Source organism: Adelges cooleyi, unplaced genomic scaffold (assembly GCF_023614345.1).
Source record: "Adelges cooleyi isolate 19-005CV unplaced genomic scaffold, UGA_ACOO_1.1 ACOO_flye_CR_arks_rails_tigmint_CR_PRNA_574, whole genome shotgun sequence".
Classification (NCBI taxonomy): domain Eukaryota; kingdom Metazoa; phylum Arthropoda; class Insecta; order Hemiptera; family Adelgidae; genus Adelges; species Adelges cooleyi.
In genome coordinates, this window is record NW_026096268.1 from 9,844,421 (window position 1) to 9,866,228 (window position 21,808).

The 21,808-nt window shown below is 33.7% G+C and overlaps 1 protein-coding gene across 1 annotated transcript in view; it reads left to right on the forward strand.

The window, feature by feature from the left end:
- Nucleotides 1-21,808, forward strand: part of LOC126843679 (uncharacterized) — a 110,319-nt gene that overhangs the window by 54,127 nt on the left and 34,384 nt on the right. Inside the window, exon 3 of the mRNA XM_050581354.1 lies at nt 2,944-3,083. Coding sequence (XP_050437311.1) covers nt 2,944-3,083 — 140 coding nt within the window. The remainder of the gene's footprint in view (nt 1-2,943; nt 3,084-21,808) is intronic.

A 21,808-nucleotide genomic window follows, 5' to 3' on the forward strand; every position in this document is an offset into this window, starting at 1 on the left:
TTAAAACTTGTCAGGGAATTAATGTACACATCTCATGTAATTCCCATAGTTTACTATTGATTGATGGGCATTTCTCCGAAAATCATCTTTAGTAGACAATGCTGCCATACTATTCCAATGTCGGTTTTTTCATAACGACCTATCACACTGTCAGGAGCGGTCTTGAAAAGTTAATTTTGGGACAAATTGGGGATGTGTGGAAATTGATCTACATTTATATTTTTACTTTTGTTTTTGGAGCTTATTAATTGATTCTGATTGAGACGTTTTGTATAAATGGACATATTTTTTAGAAAATGTACCATTTTCGGTAAAATTTGGTATTAAATGCCGTACCATTTCATAACGTAAGTTGCCTTTTCAACCGACTTCAAAAAAAGGACGAGGTTATATTCTTTATTTGCAGCAAGTCAAAAGCGAGTTAACGCAATTATTTTTCCTTAGACAGCTGATATTATAGCTATTCGTCTCGGAGCCGTTTTCTTTGTCCTTCGAGATACGTTTCACAAATTCCAATAAATCCGGTAGTGGAGTTATTAAATTCGTATCTGTTCAACGTTAACGCTCTAGAACGTTTTGTACTTATATATATATATATAGTGAGTGTGTATATATATATATATTGTATATGAAAGCTCTTTTCCGAACCGTCTCACGACAAGTACAAAGGAAACAATTTATGGTTGTTAGTCTATTTGTGTAAGCATATAGGACGTGTCGCCGATCAGTACACATACTTGTTTTATTTTATTCGCCTTTTTTCCCCCAAAGGGCCAGTATAGCCATCACGATAGAAGTATATTAGTTTACACCAATTTGTTTACCCTTTGTGTAAACTATAAAACCGTCTTAAGTACCGACTGCCGTGAGTAACGCACACAAAATGTACCCATTTAAGGTTTTTTTTTTAATGACTGCCTCGGCTTTGAACATTGTTAAATCGCCAAAACGATCTGTATAATAATAGACAGCTCGGGTTAATTGAGGTACTTGATTTCTTTTTTCAATGGCATAACATGTAGTATGTATCGCATATTGTATATTGTACTTAGACATATTGTGTTTAAGTATTCTCTTCTGAACTATTCAAATCATGTCCAAATCTGGTGACATAATTAATAATAGGAGAAACACATAAAGTTTTTTTTATCAAGTAATTTTTTGTCTAAAAAATCCTTTGGTTTTCCAATGATGAAGTGTTTTGGTGGTGACTTTAAATATTTATTCGTCGTTATTTATATTTATCAAACATTTAGTCGATGTAGCTTTTGATGACAAATGAAAAAAAACAATTTCCTAAGCGTTTTTCGCGCACTAACCTCTAAGTAGTATCCCTTATGACATTCGGATCGCTTTGTAGGTTCACTGTAAGTGGTGCAACGTTTCGTTTTCGTATTCCTCGGGGAACACCTTTATCGACCTGACGCTACTGGTTTTCGGATCAAAGCGAAAATGAGCGTGTAGGTAAAAAAAAAAAAAAAGAATTTATATACGTGTATATATTGGTGGTATAGATATAAGAAGACGTATCGGTGTGACTAGCGGACGTTTCAATCGGCTCGGTGCTTTTGTGTGCAGTTGTTGTTAAGTGAGAGCGGCTAGACCCTCGGGGATTAAGGTGGACGGGATAAGGAACGGCCGCCGGACGTTCAAAGGAATACGGTAAGGGACAAGAAGGACGTGCTAACAAGGAGAAGGAAGAAACCCGCGGGATAGGCAAGGGCGACGGCGAACAGGCTATACAAGTCCATTCTAGTCGCCGTTGATTGGGAAACTTTTGTCCGCTCTTTAGTGTACGTGTTGCGAAATTCTAGTGCACCCCCCTCCCACGCTTTTGTCTGGAGACCTTGGTTCGTTGGAATTATTTATTTTTTTTTTTGCTTTTGCTTAGCCAAAAACTCCTCAGGTGGAGGGAGAAGTCGTAGGGATCTAAAACCTGAGCGATTCAACCGAGAAAGTGGTAAATTTGTGATCAAGTTTGGGCATGTCTCAAAAATTATCCATTTAGGTCAACAAAACGTTTCAGACAGAATCATTGATATGATTCAACAAAATCAACTATTTTTATGCCATTTCAAGGCCGCTCTTGACAAGGTTGCTTGAAAAATCCAACATTGGAGTAGTATGGCAGCATTGTTTGCTAAAGGATGATTTGGAAAAGAATCAAGTTCAAGCAACGGTAAACAGCTAAGTGGATCACATACAATAGTGTGTTCCAACATTAGCACTTCGCATCCCTGTTAAGAGAAATGATTTTTAAAAAAAATATTTGCAATCTTACTACATTCCCTCAAAAACCGACTATCTGTAGCACTGACTTTGTCGACGAAGCAGTTTATTATCAGTAAAACCATGAAGAGAGGGTAAATTTTTGGACGTGGCTTTCACTCACCTCATCCCAGTCCATTATCAGAAGTTATCTGACAGTAGCTCATTAAAATTCTGTATCATTAATATTCAATATATTTCATTTCCGAAGCAACCAAGACAACCGCAGTTTCCATGGAAATTCTCACAACTTTGGGACCATTTAACATGGATATGCTATTGAGCTGGATACAAGAAATGTCGCGTTACGTGTTTACTTCCAGACAGAGATACGATACAAAAGAGATAACATCTCCACGATTAAATGTTTTTTCGTAGTGCGGTGAAAATAACTAGTATGGATGGGATGGTACTATGAGAAAACTGTTAATCCCTGGATAACTGATAATACATATATTATTTATAAGAGAATCGGCTGATAAGAGCTAAGTTATTTTTCTTTTTACCCTTGATGTGACAAGGAAGTGGATGATAGAACATTTATATTTTAAATATGTTAAAATTTGTTTTGTAAAAATTCAATGTTTGACGCAACAGCTTTTCGCAAAATTACCTTTACATTTTAAGTATAGATGTATTTTTTAATTTTTACATTTTTTTTCTTCCTGCCCGCAGCCATCTAGTTGTCTAAGCGACCGGGAAGAGGATGAGATCTACGGGTTGACGACGGCCGACCGACGATTCCCACCAGCTGCGGCTCGACCGTCCGTGCACGTGGCAACCACCATGAGACAACAGCATGCCACCCAACAACCGTAAGTAAACTTACACAGTCTTGTCAGACTTGTTACAGTCGTTAAATTCCCCACACTTCGTTTTTGTTCGCGAATGTTGGCCAACTACCGTCAATATTAGTTAATAGAATATTATTATGGTGCTATACAATACGTTTTAGTATACATTTATAGTTGTGGACATCAATCTTTTCCTAGAGGGAAAGACATGATCAAAGTCAAATGATCAGCTGATTTTGTGTCTGTTATCATCTTTTGTCGTCTTATCATACGTTTTTTAAAAATGATAATATATTAGAGATAAGAGACAAAATATACGTGATAAGAGACAAAATATAAGTGATAAGAGATAACATATTCCTGATTACATTTTTTTTTTCGGCCCTTTTGAGCATCTTTATGGTACGATTTATGTATAATTAATGGCCGATTAAGAATCCTCGTTAATAGTAAAATAAACACACGAACGCCCATACCGGACCCCTTAACAATTAATAGGGGTGTGTTTTTTGAATGGGACATTTTCAAAGAGGCGTTCTGGGACGAGTTTACGTTATCCGTTCTCGACGGCAAATCTTTTCAATGTTTTTCGCCCACGATTTTCGGTAGACGTTATAGTATATTATATTTATTAAGAGGATAATTTTATTTTTGATCTCTAAAACAACTGCCCGGACCGACCACATTGTTTACGGTAAATTAAATTACGGTTTTAACCGCTTTTGTGTGTATAAAACGACGCACAATAATACACCGTATTGTGTTGTATATTATACTGTACTTATATTATATTTTGTAATTGCGTCAGATAAGCGTTTAACGGTTACAAAACGGAATATCATTAAAATAATTGCCGTTCCGGATACGACTGAAGATATGTACAATGTTAATTAATTATATTATAATATATATATATATATATAATACCAAAAACGCGTTACTACACAGAATAATATTATAAAATCATTACTCAAACCCATCGTACAACAACGGTTCCGAGTAAAATGTGTGTGCGTTAGGTTTTTTTAAATATTATATTAGGTGCAATATTAACATATTAAACTGTACATCCGGACATAAACCGAATACATTATTATGTTGTACAGACAGCTTGATGATCGTTTTTACGTTGCTGCGTTCTCTCAATAGCGTTATTATAATAATTTATAACCGATTGTCCAAATAAAGTACAGTGTGTGATCATTTTATCGTGGACCACTCGATATCGCTCAATACGGTTTAATAAGAAATTTAAATTAGTCGTTTTTATATACAATGTGATCTCAAATGTTCACAATTTTTGTTTCGATTTTACTTGTTAAATAAAATGTGCATGTTTTTTTATTTCAAACTCTTATCGTTGTAAAAATCTTTATTTATTTATTAGATACTACAGGATGGTACAACATTCAATACAATACACTCGGTATCTCTTAGATTAATTGCAATTTTGTAGTTTTTCTATTTGAACAAAATGTTCGCTTATGTTATTTTACAATATAATTAAATATTAAATTTTTTTTTTTTGTATTTTCCAGAACTCTATTAGTTTAAACGGTAAGGTATATATATATATATATTATATATATTCGATCAACTTTTTAAATTGACAATAATTTCTTTAGAACTTTGATTAACCAAAAATGTATTATCTCTCAGTCGACATTTTCTGTAACTTATTCTTAATTTAAAAAAAAAAAAATTAAATATACACTTTACCGTTTAAGTTTGAAATCTAATGGAATTTTTAAAATTTACCAAAAGATTTCAGTATTGTTTAGTACTGTAAAATAATGCTAACTAAAATGTATCCGAAAAGAACAACTACCAAATTATACTATTATTTTTAAAGACAATTATTATAAGTTAAATAGAACACCTTGCATGTTATGTCTTCGATATAGATAAAAAAAATTAGTTCCCACCAGTGTTGGACAATATTCATTCAAGTTGAAAGCTAATAGTTAATTTGATGATATTAACGATTTTAACCGTATGTAATATTATAATATTATAAATGTATTCAGTATGAAATTATTATATATTTATTTAACTTTCAATTTATCATCACTTTTATTTATGGTTGAGAATTTAAATTTTAGTCACGACTTAGTTTTTTTTTAATATAAATCAAATCGAATAACGTCCAAGAGTCTGGTTGCAATTTTAAGTGATAATTTGTTTTATTCTGGTCTTGTGTTTTATTCAGTAGATTCCGTTTTAATTTTCTCATCGCAATTAAGATGTTTCAAACGTGGGTCTTGTGTGTACATTCTACCGCGATTAAAACATGTATGTGTCCATTTGTGTGGCACGTGCAAACGGATTTACTTTGAACGAGTTTGTAATGCTCTTAAGGAGGAAATACTTGTCTCGTATCCGTTGATTGTGTTTTTCTAGGTTAACCACAACACTAATACCTTCTTTTGGTACACGAAAAACAAATAATTCCCGTGAAAGCTTACATGCACAATTTTCTACCTCGACGTTGATTAGAAAATGTTTGCTTTAACGCGATTTTCAAAACGAATCCCAAGAAAATATAAAATAACCTATTTCTGGATTTTTCAAAAATGCATGTTCACTAACCGTCCGTTAGGTAGGTTAACGAAAATGTTACCAAACGGTTAACACGGGTCCAAAAGATCCGCACTATTAAATAGATTTACTCTTTACTTTTGGTAAAACTTGATTTTTTCAAACCCGAATTACATTTTACTATACACACTTAAATATACACGCTACAGCAATAACAAAAGCAAAAGATAAATGTTTAACGTTTTTAAATCAAATTTTATAGACACTACCTATTTATTATAAATACATACAATTTTTTGTATTTTAATTTTAAAACTTAATAAATATAGTTTGTTATTTGATTATTGATAAAATTACAACCACACATTAGATAAAATCGGATGGTGCACTCCCTATTAAATCAATGTAATTGCTGAAAAATTAAACAAACCAAAACCCGATAGAAAAAAAAATCTATAAGAAAAATTATCCTTTCAGAACTGAGCACCGCTGAATTTATTAATTGTTATCACCTGTGTATTATAAACATTATACTGATAACATATTACTATAGTAAAACAGTCTGTACAATAGTTTAATTTCTAGAATGTGATCAAACTGAGTTGAGGAGGGTTTTATTTATCAGAAAATGATAAAGTGTACCCAAGATCTTCGAACCGGGTCTGGTAACTCCATTTGTGGAAAAGCGTAGCCGTTTTACCTCAATATGGCGGCCACGAAAGTGATGTAATCATCCGTGTTACAAAAAATGGGCAGTGTTACCAATATTATTTTTTGTGATTCCAATCTGTATGAAGTTATTTTTGTGGGTTCTCCTAATGTGAAACCACGGCGAGCAGTTATAATAATATATTATATTTTCATTTCTTCGAGTTTGTCGTTATCGTTGTATTACATTATGCTACTACTATGGCGGCACATGATAAAAATATGTTTATGGTCTTCTCTATGAATACATAAAAGTTTAGCGGTGTTCAGCATTTACAATAGTGCTTTATATTCGCATATGAAATCTATTCCGCCTACTCGACCTCTTTGTGGCCATTAGCCCGATCGTAAGTATCTTGTCAAGTGTATTTTGCCGACGTTTTTCGACTATTTATTATTATTGTTATTATTATCGTGTTCGTTATTTGTTGGATTTTTCTGCGCTGAAATTATCATTCGACAAATTCTACAACACGATTTCCAAACGGTTTTCCGAGCTCTTGGTCTTATTTTCAACGGTATGGAGATATCGATGATAATTCCCGGACTGAACTGATAAGGTATTACTGATAACAGACAGACAATTATCATTAATCGAATGCAGACCAAGTGGAGATGACTGATAAGAGACTTGGACTGATAAGAGGGAAGTATTGATTAATATTATGCTAAAAGAGTTGAATAACTCGTGTATCGTTTACACGTTTTTAAGTTCAAACCTATTCCGGATTGTATTTTTTATTTTGAATTCCTGTTACCTTGAACGTATAACTGCTCTTGTTTTGGTAATGTTTTGCTAATGTTTTGCTAATGTAGCTTGTAATGATTGTCGATTGGCTGTGCAGAGATATTTGGTGGCGCAACAGAGCCCCCTATTGTCATCTGACACGGGGATTCGCACATCAGTGTATTTTAATAGAAGGAGGTGCTCGTTTTTTTTTTCAGCAAAAGGTCGGTAAAGGTTTTTTACAAGTCTGCATTATTTTCCTTTGTCGTACCGCACACCAAGACAAGAAGACGACAGCTATCGACTGCTATTTAACTCCAATATTATTATATTATATACTTTTTAACATATCTGGATAAGATATCTGCGCCACTTCTTTACTCGCTGGTCTTTCGGTTTTATCCTTCTAACGATTTTTTAAAAGTTGCCTTGTTATACCTTTATATATTACCTGTATTGTTTTTATTGTGATGAGTTGCTATTACATGAACAATGTTCTCAAGGTAAAATTACACTTTTTTCAATCAACAGTCAACTATTTTCATTATATTGTCGATTTTACCTATTGGTAACAACGGTGAGGAATTATTAGGAGAGACAGACAGAAATTGTCTATTTACCGATAAGGACGAGGATACAGTGATAAGTATGGATGAAGTGGGGGTATAATTATCGGATTACTGATAAGAGAATTAGCTGATAACAGATGATTGATAAGTGAATCCGGCGATCACAAGGCGGATTATATTCGTGATCCGATGTCTTTCTATTCGAGGGAGGAAAGATTGTGATGAATTAAATTTTTTGGTTTCCTTAATAAATAATCATTTTTGGCGTGACCGCGGATTTTTGAATTTTGTTTAAACGCTATTAGGCAGATAATGGCCAAAATATATTCGTACCTTGAATTCAATCTCATTGTCTAATGTTAGAGTATTATGTGTTTGGGCAAAACTGCCACGTTAAAGTGGCTGTTCTATGTACCTATACATGGGTACGTGACGTTTGTTTTTCCATGTGTGTGTGTTTGTATGTTTAACCGTAAGCGTTCACACACCCCCCTCCCCTAACAGCAAAGCACGTCTTTTGTATGACTTACAAAATGTACTTCCTTTGGGGCCATCTTTAAATTAGAACTTCTCCGGATACGTGTCGCCCGTCCCAGGTGTGCCGTTAAAGGGTGTACCTTTGTAAAAAAAAAATAAGACAGTTTTTTTTTTAGAAACTTTTTCACAAGCAAAACGAGCTTGTTGTTTAGCGGTGGGCGATAACGTCCAATTCTAGGGTGTGGTGTACTTAAACACATACTGTACGGTTGAAAACGTTGGTCGGATTTAACGTGGACGAATGCGAGTCATACACATTTTTTGCCCCATTTTAACGGCCTTTTTAAAAATATTTCTCATCCTTATTCAGATTTCGGAGTGTCTGGTGTGGGTTTCAAAAGCCCTAGTAGCAAGAAACAGACTTATAGATATTTTCAAAAATAATTCTTATTGGTGTTGTTGCCATTCAGACATTGTATTATGTTGGCAATTCGGTGCTTTGAGCTGTAAAAGGGTGGTGCGTTTTCCCAGAGCGAAGCCATAGAAAGATTTATCGAGGGACTTCTCGGTGAACGGGAACGGCTTTTTTTTTTGTACATTACATTTTCCGACATTTCGAATAAATAATTGGCCTCTTACCTAGATTCAAGGTCCTGATTTATCATTATTATTATTATTAATCAAATTGCCCCTGACAATAAATCAACCAAAAAACCATTGCTCCGCGTTTTGATTAGATTATAATTTTTTTAAGGCGTTTGAGTAGGTAACCAGAGGGTTGAACATGGTACAATATGTACTTTTAACAACATACCTAGTAATATTTTATCAATACATTTTAACATATTATGTACCTACATTGTAATAACAAGGTAAATGGTTTTTTAATTATTGTGTTTTAATTTGTTTTTAATATACACACCCATTTGTGTACGGACATCTTCGTGACCGCCGGACTATTTCGTGCTGTGTATTATAAATGTGATTAGGACTTCGGTATAATAATAATAATATATGTGCTGTAATAATTTTTTGTCAAGCGATACACGTGATAAGTAAAATAACATTTAAATCGCGTGCTCGACGTTATGGAACCGAACCGAACCGCAAAAGGGCAATCGTCAATCGATAAAAGTTACATGTAATTATGTCACGGTACTGTTGCTAGATATGGAGTATTTATTCATATTTATTTAAATACAACAATATCTGTATAATAAGGCAATGAACAAATAAATATAAAGGTATGGGGAGATGGCTACATCGGGGAGTGTAATATAGCTATTATAGTTGTTTTAATGTAAAGAAAACGGAACAAACAGAAAATAAACTGTATAATTTTTTACATGGACTCTTATGGGAAGAGATAAAATTATGTCCGACATCTTTAAAATGGTCGAGAAATGGCAGAGCTGGTGTAGGAAAATTCTCATTTTTCGTTCATTCCGGCTGAATTCTGACAATATGTCTGATCGTTTTTTGATAACCTCTAAGATTCCGTTCTGTTTATTCTGTGATGGAAGTCTGTCCAGTTAAAAAGACAAAAAAAAAGTAACGTTTCAAGATACCACCATTTTCAGTTCGTCGTCTCTTATCAATAATCTTTCTAAAAGTTTTGATAAAGGGTTAGTGATAAGATAGCTGTAAATGCCGCCAATAGAGGTAATTAAAGTTACCATTTTCCGCCATCTTTATGGGAATTATAACCTTACATATTTTAACTGTTATCACTACTAATATCAATTACAGAAGTTCAGTTGATAGCACAAAAACCCAGAAATATATATTATTTTATGCACACAAAAATCCTACATAAATGGCCGACGTCGACTTTAGTTTATTAGGTGTATTTATATGTATATATATATCTGTGGATAAGAAATGAAAACTTTTTTTTATCATTTATAGTGTACCAACCGCTCAACAATAAAGTAAAATTTATAGTTTTATGTGTTAACTCAGAACAATTGATAAATCGTAAAAAAATTAAATTATTGATGTCAAGGTCAAAGTTTTAAAACTAAAATGGTAACTTTAGTATATTATTATCTTTTATAAATTGAAAAAAATCTTGGGAAGTGGATAAAAATCAAATAATTACAGTCTAGCTTACCCTATAATTTTAAACGCTAAAATTTATTCACAATTGAATGTTACTGGCATGTTAAATAATTTTGAGGTGCATTTATTTTAATTATTCGTAAACTGTGTTTCTGTATTGGAGTTGTGATTTGTTTTTTTTCCTTTTTGTATACATTTGTTTTGTTTTTAAATCAAAATTATGTATGTATATAATATGGAATGTATTCGTATTTGGAATTAATCTTTCCAAAAATTTCATTATACAAGATAACAGTCTTGAGCCGAATAAACAAATAAACTGCTGTTATCGATCAGTCGTTATTTTCATACAACGCATAGGGTTTTGACATTTAACTTGAAAATAAAATTCGATCATCAAGTATAATTAGGGTTTTTATTCGAAACATGTTTGGCTAAAATCGTTTTATTTCAACATAAAATAAGGATGACCTCCACAAATCGTTACAGGGATGTAATTGACAAAGATCTTAACTAACTATAAATGGGGATCCATGGCAAATGGACCGTAATGCTGAAACTAGAAGATTAATAATGTTTCACAAAAGAAAACGGGTGGGTTTGCCTTCTTGCTATCGTGTGGGATCTATAAAATAATATTAGAACGGATCAATCAATTGGCAGTGAAATTTTGTTTTTATTTCCACTATGAATAATACATAAAGGAAAAAAAATCGCTTCCAGATGTGTCGTGTGCTGTTGTGCGACGAACCTAATATTTTCGGATTGACGCTTATATGGATTTCATGTCGGATGACTGCAGTGCATTTTTTATTATTATTATTATTTTTTTTTTTGCCGCAATCGAATCAATCATTCTGCGATAGAAATCCAATAACGAGACTCGGACGGTAAAACGGTTTCTGCAAAAATAAATTGAAAATGAATAACCGACAAACGCAGTAGTAATAATATGCCAACGTTCGCCCCGTTCATAAGAAATTGAATTTTAAATGGGCAAAAATTTGTATGACAGTAATATAGTCTAATAATTAATCGTTCCTCTTGTTGTGCGTTTGATGAGTGAATTTTTCATTCTGACACTCAAAATTTACAACAGATATTGGACAGTTAATATTATACATCATATTTTTGCTGGGTGACACATTGGAAATAATAGCACTGGTGTTAAATAGGCACCATTACCTTATTGAAATACTATATAATAATTTAAAACTATTTTAACATTCTATTCCGCTGTCTACCTTACCTTGTACACTCCGGTTTATATTTTTGAATCTAGTAGTGTGTATAGACAATATATTTATAGATTTTATCCCAGTAGGTGTAAAAAATAATAATCATAGCAAACAAAATATACTACCGTCTGAACTTGTTTTTCTAGTATAGAAATTGACTATAATTAACCGGTCGACGTTTTCCACGCGGTTCGTGAAACCCCGTTGAGAAATGATCAATGTAAATAGGTATTTTAAAAATATATGCCATATTTTTATATCTTAGTTAGGTCTTTAAGTATCATATTCCGTGTAGTGTGTGTATAATTGTATACGAATTAGCCGTGATGTTGTTGTGTGCGGTCAAACCGACATCGGCCGGGCAGTCTGACCGAAAAATTACTTTAACTTGAAACGTTGTACTATATAATAATTGTGCTTCATTGGCGATATCGTGTTACTACTGGCAGTATAAACATCAGAAGGTCATATATTATAATATCAAATTCGAAAAAAAAGTATTGAATTTCGCGTCGAGAAAGCGACCATGACAAACGGCAATCGACCTGTTTTTTGCCCTTCGGTCGTTTGACTAAAAAAAAAAAAAAGGTTAAAAAGCCTGTAAATTAATGTATAAGTGTAAGTGATTAAATAACTCAAATGTAGCAAACTAAAAAAAACGTACAACGGTCAAAGAACAATTTTCCTACATTTTCGAGGGTTTTCTAAATAAAAAAGTTATTGTTGTAGTCAAAAGTTTGATCTATAACAATCTACATGTTATTCAGCCTTAAGACTACAGTCAAAATGAAAAATGGTCCACCCCTTCTAGAAGAAAGAGATATTTATGATATTTCCCTGCTTCCGCCAAAAGTGAGCGGGTATCGAATAATAATACAAGATTATATATATATATTGTATGTACTATTATATGTAAAATTATGAATTAGTTATTAAATTATTGTTATTATTTGTTTTGTTTCGTCAACGTTTATCGCTAATAATTCATTTGGAACTAATAATCGAGACATATTCCATAAACGGGTTATAGTGCGCCTTAATTTCATTATATATATGTCTTTTGGGCGATTTGCTCGGTTTCCAATGAGGAAGAGTCGGGGAACGTTTTCAATTTTTTCGGTACGATTTATGATCCAGAGTTCTGACACAAAAAAAAAATTAAAAACACATCCAAACCAAATCCCGACGTTAAACATGACTCAAGTTTTGGGTCCAAGTCCAAGTCGGCGCTTTTCGAACTTTATGTCAGGCCTAAAATGTTCAGCAAAAAAAAAAACCCAGTCGTCGATGGAAAAACCTTCGTCCCCTCCCCTCCGGACCCTCACCGTCCCTAATGGCACGCCCGCGGGGCACCGCCGAGTACAACAGACCTCCGGCGGGTAAATTTGCTCGGCGACGCGCGATAAACTGATTTATTATGTAGATATATATATTGTACATACCTACACCGCGTTTCTCTGTGAATTCAAAGTTGTGTGTCCGTTAGTAACATGACAGACAGCAGCAGTTATATTAGTAGTAGCAATAGTAGTTGTGCCGGTGGTGGTGGCGGTTAGTATACCGCGCCGCTGCTTTTGATATGCACGGGATTTGCATAATGAGCGCGGTGCACCACCCCTGTCCGCCCACCCCGCTCCGGTGTTTCGGTGTACCCTATAGATATACACACAAAAGAGGTGGGGGGGGGGGTTAGTATAATATGCGTTCCGCGGATAGGCAAACACAAATTATACGGTTGATTTATACAGGAGGTATACCCGTGGCACCACACTATCCGGATTACCTGGCGATAATCAAAGTCCGAGCTTCGTTGCCGGCGCCGATGACCTCCCCTCCTCTCCATTTGTAGGGGTGCAGGGGGTTAAGCCTGGACCTAGACACGTTCGGTAAACAATCACGCGTGGATAACGTCAGAACGGGGTTTAAATTCGCCACGGTATGTATAATACAATATATTATATTACAATAATAAGTTATGAGGTCTGTGTGGGTATGGAAGTCAAACACAAAAACTTCTCACGGGCCGTATATAATATATGTACAAAGGGGTTGTAGACGTATCGAGTCGCAATGATTTTGTACAATGAAATGATTACATATAAGCCAAACGGTTTTTCTGATAAACACAATTTTCAAAACCAGCTAAAAGATATTTTTTTTTTGTTAAGTGGCCACACTGTATGTAAAACTATTATTGAACATCTAGTGAAAATTATTACTCATATCAAACCGTGTTGGAAATATCTTGGTTGGTTTTAAAATCGTCCATTCTAAGAAACGCCTCACTTGATGTTAAAAAAATATATATTATATTATCTTAGTAGGCAATTGTTTAAAGCAACTTACATATTATTATTTTAATTGTCTGATAAGAGTAGAATGGTGTTATGAGAATGATGACTAGTCGACAACCAGTTTTAAAATTAATAATTTTTCAGTTACTAGCATTATTTTCATTACATCCTTCTAATTGTATTAGACAAATAAAATATGTATCCTGCCGTGTGATTTTGAAAAACGTATCCCTTTAAACTTACTATTTTTAAATAATACAAATTATATTATTACTCTAATAACAAAATTTAAGAAACAAACATTAATTTATTTGTTTTTTTTTTCAATTTAAATCTAGGTAATTCATTAAATTAGTTTTAACATACAACCTAATCGATGCAATTTAACTCAGCGGAGTTACTATAAAAAATCAACTTGTCCAGTCTTGCGTTAAAGTTATTTGGTCATATTCTTACACACTCAAATAGGTATTATATTATTCTACTCATAAAACACATACACGTTTTTCAAAGCTGTTTAAAATGTAACAAATTTATGAAAAAATCCTGTGTCGTTACTGGTGGTGGTGGGTTGATTGTTATTTTAGAAGAACTATCAATTTCATTTACTTGTGTTATTTATGTAATACATCAGAAAAGATACGGTTCAGAGAAAGTTTATCAGCTATAATCTATAGATTCTATTTATACTCGGATTAGAACTTGGTTATATCTTTTGATACATTAAAAAAAAAAAAATCAATAATCTGGTACATATGAAATTTCATATAGACATTTTTTTAATTGTTTCATTAAAATAATCGCGTTTACACAGTATGCTCCATTTTGTTTACAATGCCATCAATGCGAATATCAAGTGTCATCACACACTTTTTCCTATTGTTTTTTTTGCTCGCCAATTATTATTAAAAAATGTAATTATTATTTATACTCTATTTGTACAGAACCAGAGGTTATATAGACTTGAACGATTTACAGTATTTAACTCTCTCCGTCGGTAAATAGGTCAAATTGCGGTGCAACCAGTGCTGAATTGATGTGTTGTTTATATATCTTGGTGTGTAGGCGTAGGACAACAGCAGCCATTTGTATTGACAGTTATGTTGTTTGTAGAATAATATTATAAATTATACTGCAACGAGCATTGTGGTAGAAATGTGATAAAAAAAAACAACAACGTTGGGTTATTGCGTTATATTACTTATAATTTTTTTTTATAAGTATTTCCTTGTAAATATAAACATCTCGTTGGACGAATGCGGAAACTCGAAAATGTATTTACCATTAACAAATCCTCGTTCGGTTATTTTGTCGTCTGAAAATACATCTAACACACAAATATGACACAACTGAAAAAAAACCTAGATATGGGTACGCTGTTTTTTTGTTGTTTTTGGAATTTATACGACAGTTCTGTTATAAACGAATGCGGTGCAGTTTTTCTGACACGTTTTTTGAAATAATAAAGCTTATGACGTATGTATTACCTCGAATAGTATTATGACGTGCGTACTTAGGTGTCGACTTTGGCGAAAACCCGTCAAAAATGTAGTTTTTACATTTCACCTGCGACGCACAAGGTATAACTTAAGTTTAAACTTTAAAGTTTTAAATCTCTCCTTTAGTTGGCGCACACCTAAGGCAAATCGTATCATTATTTTTTGGCATATCTCAAAACTTGTTTGAATCAGTTTCATTATCAATACTTTTGCAATGATATTCAATCAAAAATCGTCAACCGCAGTCGTCCCCGTAGTTACTGATACGAAAGTGCGATAGATAAGGACTAATCAACTGATAACAGGTATGATAACGTGATAAGAAACTCCATCGTTGATAAGGACATATCAGCTGATGAGATAAAAACATTATCACGTTCTTCTACTTTCTTGGCTTTACCTTAAAACTGTTTTTTTTCTATTGAGAGACAAAAATAATTAATAATATATTAATGCACTCATTGAAGATTGTAAACAAACCTAATTAATTTGATTTGACGTGTTAAATTCATTTTTAGCTAACGTTAAAGCGTGGTTTTGATGATAAAATATTTACAAATTGACTTGCTCAAAATGTATATTAAAGTAAGAAACACGGTCAACATAAATACCTAACCGAAACCTAAAATATTACTATTTCATATCCCTTTTTGCCTTCACACGCCAGGAAGTGATTTTGAAATTTAATTTAACAAACTCAAATAGTCTGGTATCCTTATGGTTCTCATAAAACGATAACAAAAATATATTGTTTAAAAACATATTATTTTTACCAACCCGTTTTTTTTAAAACAAAACTTTAGTGAACTAATACAAACATAAGAAATCTTCGTGGTTAATTTTCTTTATTTTTTATCATTATTAATGGTTGAACTCAAAAAACAATATTACACGACGTACAGTGTCTGTTTTTTTTATTGTAATTAGATAAGTTTTTACTAAATTTATTTTTAAAGAAAATCGGAAACAAAGTGAATTGCAAACAATTTATAATAATGAATCTATATTAGAGACGTACGGTGTATAATATAGTTTTCTGCGCGTTTTCAACAAATTTTAAAAACTACTAAAACAAAACTGGGTACGGTTAAAGAAATATCTATTAAGTAAATAACTTTGCTGCTAGGACGTCGATGGTGCTGCTGCGGGATACAATGTATATTTACTACTTGAGAACATTTAACTATGTTTTCCTCTTGACGGGAGTAGGTAGAATACGGTTTGCAGTTGTTCACCACTTTAGACCTGTATCCTTTTTCCCGGAACTGTCGAATGAGAACTTTGGAAAGTTGTGGGAAGGTTTGACAAACGATATTGTCGGCGACACCGTACAGCCAATACCTGTCCCGTTCGACGTATTTCCTGTCAGGAAAATCCTCAAAAGGTTCCAAAGCGAGCTTTTCCAGCTGCCGACGATTGCAATTTACTGTAAAACCATCTAACCTCGTCGACCCGATCGTTTTCAGCAACGACCAAACATAGTCGTGTAAAAACCCGAAAACGTATTCGCGTTACACTTCCACTATCAGTTAGAGTGATAAGAGATAAGAGACAAAATATAAGTGCTAAGAAATCAGCTGCACAACGTCAAAGTAACCAATATTCTTATCTAAATTTACATTATTTTTTTTATACGGTCCTCGGTACTAAAGCATGCTGAATTTGTCTATAATGTCCTCTTTGCGAATAAACAGTTTGAGATCTGAATCATTTTTTACAAAAACGGTTAGATTAGGTTTTATCCTGTAGAGTTAAATGCAGATACTGTGTTGTACAGCTGCGATAAATGATAAGAGGTAAGTGATAATAGCTAAGTGATAAGAGATAACATATATATGATACAATGTAAATCTGTCTACATATGGGAAAAACAGTTACCTCATTAGAACTTTTAAACCAATAGACCTTCATACCTCGGTTATCGCGTCGAAGCTGAAATAATAATAATAATATTGAATTATTACAGTCGGAGGTCGACATACATCATGTGCTGGCTGTGGCAATTAGAGATCACAACAACCGGTGTCATCCGGGGCGACCCTTCCGGGGTAGAGTTATATACGAGGCTTTTGGGGTTCGCACAGGTAATCTGCGCTGTTTTTTTTTTACACCCTCCAACGGGAAAGCCGCCAAAAAACGGGAAAGTCATAAAACACAATTCCATAAATATGTTAAGTACGTCCAATTATGTGGCGGGGCCGAGCTCTTCGCCCCGTCACTTCAAATGGGGGCTGTAGGTAATAAAAATATTAAAAAAAAACCTTGTGTGTGTGTGTGTGTTATTTATCGCTACGGTGCTGAATATTATGACACTAAGGCCCTCGGTACCGTTATCCTATTAATGCAGTTGCACGCGGGGCAACCTCCTGAGTGGTCTATATATTATATAAGGAAATAACAATATCCTAAATAACGTTATACACAGGCAAAACAAAATATCCGGTTCGAGGAGGACGATCCGCAGGAAAAACGTCCATTTTTATCATCTCAATCGTACAAAACATCATGCACACACTGTGACCCAATAAGGAAAGCAATATATACCTACCGGTCGCTGTCGGTGTAATGACTATAATAATAATAATAATAATAATAATAATTGTGCTCACCCTTTTGCCTTTGTACTACTTGCCGCCCATAATCGTCAGTTTTAATTGGTCGTATTATATACACTTTGATTCACACTGTAGATTATATATAAACTGTCCGTTTAAACTTAACGGACTCTGCTCGGCATAACCGTTTGTTGTGTCCTTGTACAGCTGTTGTATTCAATGCCCTTTAATTGTCTCCACAAACGGCGTAGGTGCTTCTGTTTAATGTTTCAATTATATCCGTTTTGCCTTCAATGTCTTGAAAATATCCTATTGTGAAGAATCGGTACTTAACCGCCCCACACATATTACTATTTGCAAAGGCATTCAAAGTGGCCGATTGTTTCAAATGAAATCCTTCTTATGTTTAATGATTGGAAAAATTATTTTCAAAATTACCCTTTCAGTAAATATTTGTTTTACTAAAAATGAATGTATAATTTTTATCGTTAAATGATATAAAGATTTTAATCTTACATAATTATTTCATTTAAAATACAATCACTGGAAAATGATACAAGTTCTGTGTATCTTTTACTTCAATGCAGTTTTAATTAGTTTATCTTAAATTTAATTCTATTCGATTTTCATACAGTTTTTTTAAGTCAAGCTATGTTTGAAAGTGCGCCAAAATGTTAAAGTAGAAAATAGAAAATGAAAGGATTAATATTTCATGTTCTAAAACCGTTTAAGAAAACTACTGATTTTGAGGCATGCAACTTTTTTTTTAAAAAAACCTAACTTACAGTCAAATATATATTAGGATATTGTGTTGGTAGTTATTTTTTTTATCATACTATCATGACCTTTGTTGAAAACGATTTTCTAGATAAAACCAGAATCTCTTTGTTTCCAAAAATGTCTGCTAGAATATATTGCTTAGCTTTTTGAAAAGACCTACTAAAATATGCCCTCTAAAGGTCATTAATAAAGTCATTGATCGAGTTTAAACATATATTTTTTCGGTTTTTTTTTATTAACTCATAGTGTAAACCAAAAAATAATGATGAAATTTAACAAAAAAACAACTTCGTATTTTAATGGAATATGTCTTTGATGTTTCTATCGACGTCAACATCATGTTTGTATGTTAAATATATTCAAAGATGTTTACAGAATGCTAAATCTTGTTTTTGCACATAAAGAACGGCACGTGCGTTTGTTCATACGAAACTTTTCTTTTCCAGTCTTTCTTTCTCTCTTTTCATTTTTACAAAGTAATTTTATTTTGAACAATCCACCGAAATAACAGAAGTATTGTTCGTCCGCCATAACGAGGTTTTGCAAACAAAACAATTTGACAGAAAAATCTATTCGTGTGTATAGTGTTAATGTGTGTGTGAATGTGTAAAAATGTATCATACCTGTGTATTTGATTATAATTAACACATTTTTGCTTTATTTGTAAGCAAAGTACTATTCGATAGTTTTATCAACTTAACATGTTTCCTTCCTAAGTACTTTTACTACAAACGGGTATCCTTATAGATCATGTGTTATCTCGAATATTTAATGGTATATCTAGCTAAAAAAAAACGCAAGTATTTTATTGCTGGCTAAAAAACAGTTTAAAGAAAAAAAGTTTTCAAATTTAAATTTCCTTAGACTTTTTTCACTGAAACCTAGTCCGGTCTGGAATTGTCTCTAGCACGTCTATAATTGATTTCCAAATAGCCTTCAAACTCACAACTAGGTAAATTTTTTTCTTTTGGAAACGTGGACGATTTGTTTTAACAGAAAACGTGTAAAAGACAGAGCAAATTTTTTGCCTATTTCAGAATAAATCGCTAACAAATTCATAAGAGACGTTTCTTATTTTTCAGCTTTTGCTTTATTTTCGCCACTGAATTTAACCTTCTTATTTTTCTTCTTAAGCTTGCCAAAAGCAAGCCTCTGCTGGCCCTAACCTTGCCAATGGTAAATTATCCGAGGCCAAACTGGTGAGAATATTTTTTTACAAAAAAAAGAATTCAATTGAACAAGAAAACCATCGCCGAATATGGATTCAATGCATATTATTACATGATATAATAGCCCGTCGAAGGCAACCCCGCGATTAGGTCAGGCCGTTAGGGTTAGCTTATGCGAATTTTTTCGGAGATCACAATCTCGTCGTGAATCCCTTGGAGGATATGTACATGTGCTCTTTGTTAAATGGAATATTTTAGACCTTTGTACGTATTTGGATATATTTCGATGGAAAACGCGAGCAAATTTCACACCGTGTCCACATTCGAACGGATCGGTCGTTGAATAATTCATGGTAGACCTATGGTTTATTTTTCGCCTTTGGGGTGCAGATGGATTTCTATCAAAACCCAAATCCCGGCTTTAGCCGAGCATAAGTCGGGTTTTCAGGAAAATACACCTTGTCGCGTGCACGTGTGTTTAATTTACATAGGTCCGGGAATTCCCCGGGAGCCAGGACACCAGGAGTTTTGTGTTGAGTAAGATAAAATAATAATTAGATTAGTCAGAATTTATTAGAAACAATCATTCGTTGTTGTGGTCTTCAAGTTCCAGTTCTTCTATTCGCTTTGCCTTTTCATTAAGTTTGTCTCCTACCTTCTTCGAAAACAACAGCTGCCATAAGTTGTATTGCTTTATTTGATATTTTGTTTTTTCGTTGGAGACTTTTCATTTATCTCTACTACTAATATGTACTAAAATCTGTCTGAACTCTTTTCAGCTACTAAAGCGTTTACTACACTGCGACATACTACCTCGCCTACAACAAACCACTGCCACCATTCTTTGTACCGTTTACCATCCTATTCCAAATTTCATCTACATTTCCATTCATGCTCCACACAACTTCTTTCATTTTCCTCACAAACAACGTTTCTTTTACACCCGTTAACTTCCACCGCCTAATTTTTGGCACTTTATTTATCTGTTCTTTCCTACACACCAGAAATCGAAGACCATTAACCTATGCTGCCAGAATTCCTCCTTTAAAATGTTGTTCGCATCCTACTTGTGGAGCATATGCACTTACTACGTTCAACACCTAATAATTTTTATTATCATTACTCACTTTTCTTCACAACTCCTACCACGTTTGCTTTCATCTCCTTATACACCGCAACGTTCTTCGACTACCTTCTGTGGCTGCAATTGCTTTTTATTGAACTGCGGTTACTTAACATACATTTCTGGTTCTGCGGCACATTTACCCCACAATATCGTTGGCTATTTTATATTTACTTCAGTTGCGGAAAAACCTTTTTTTTTTCTACCCTCCGTAAAGAATTTCCACTCTGATATTAACGTGGTTTTCCCGGTGACCGGCACAAGATAGCAACACATATTATACAAGAGGGGGGGGGGACACAAATAACAGTATATCCCACCCGCCCTAGTAACATGTGTATAATAGCAACAACGTTGTATCTTTACACAGGTACACGTAGAAATGATAAATCGGCCCCGCAACGATAAAGATGATTAATAATAGCAATAAATAGTATTAATGGATCGTTTGGTGGTTCAATGGTGCGTAATATCCGATGTGTGTGTTCATCGTCCTTTGTCCAAGATTTAATCCCCGGCTTTCTTTAATTCTGTCGCCTTATCGACTGTCGCGGTTCACAAATGTAGACAAATGCCATGCGACCAAATATTTACAGAGCAAAACAAAAAATTGCTAAAAAAACATTAAAAAAAATAGTCATTTTTCCGGTCGATACACGCTGTTAATCTTTTGTTGTCGCGCGAGTACGCCGTTACGGTTTAAGGGTGCCATTTGAGCGAGAAATCCAAAATTTAGGGTAACATAATGCGTAAAAAAAAGCTCTATTATAAACGATTGTGTGTGTGTGTAGAGTATATGTGACCGTAAAAAACAATTGGCATCGATAAAGGTTAAGTGCGCCGAGGAAACGACCCGAAAAATGGAATCGTTTTGTATTATTTTCGCAATACTTAAGGGCAGGAGCTTATTCAGAAAAGCGCGGCGGGCACAAATGAAAGAAGTTACCGGCAATGAGAAAAGTTCAGACAGTCAATGTGTATATTATATAAATGCAATCCACAATTGGC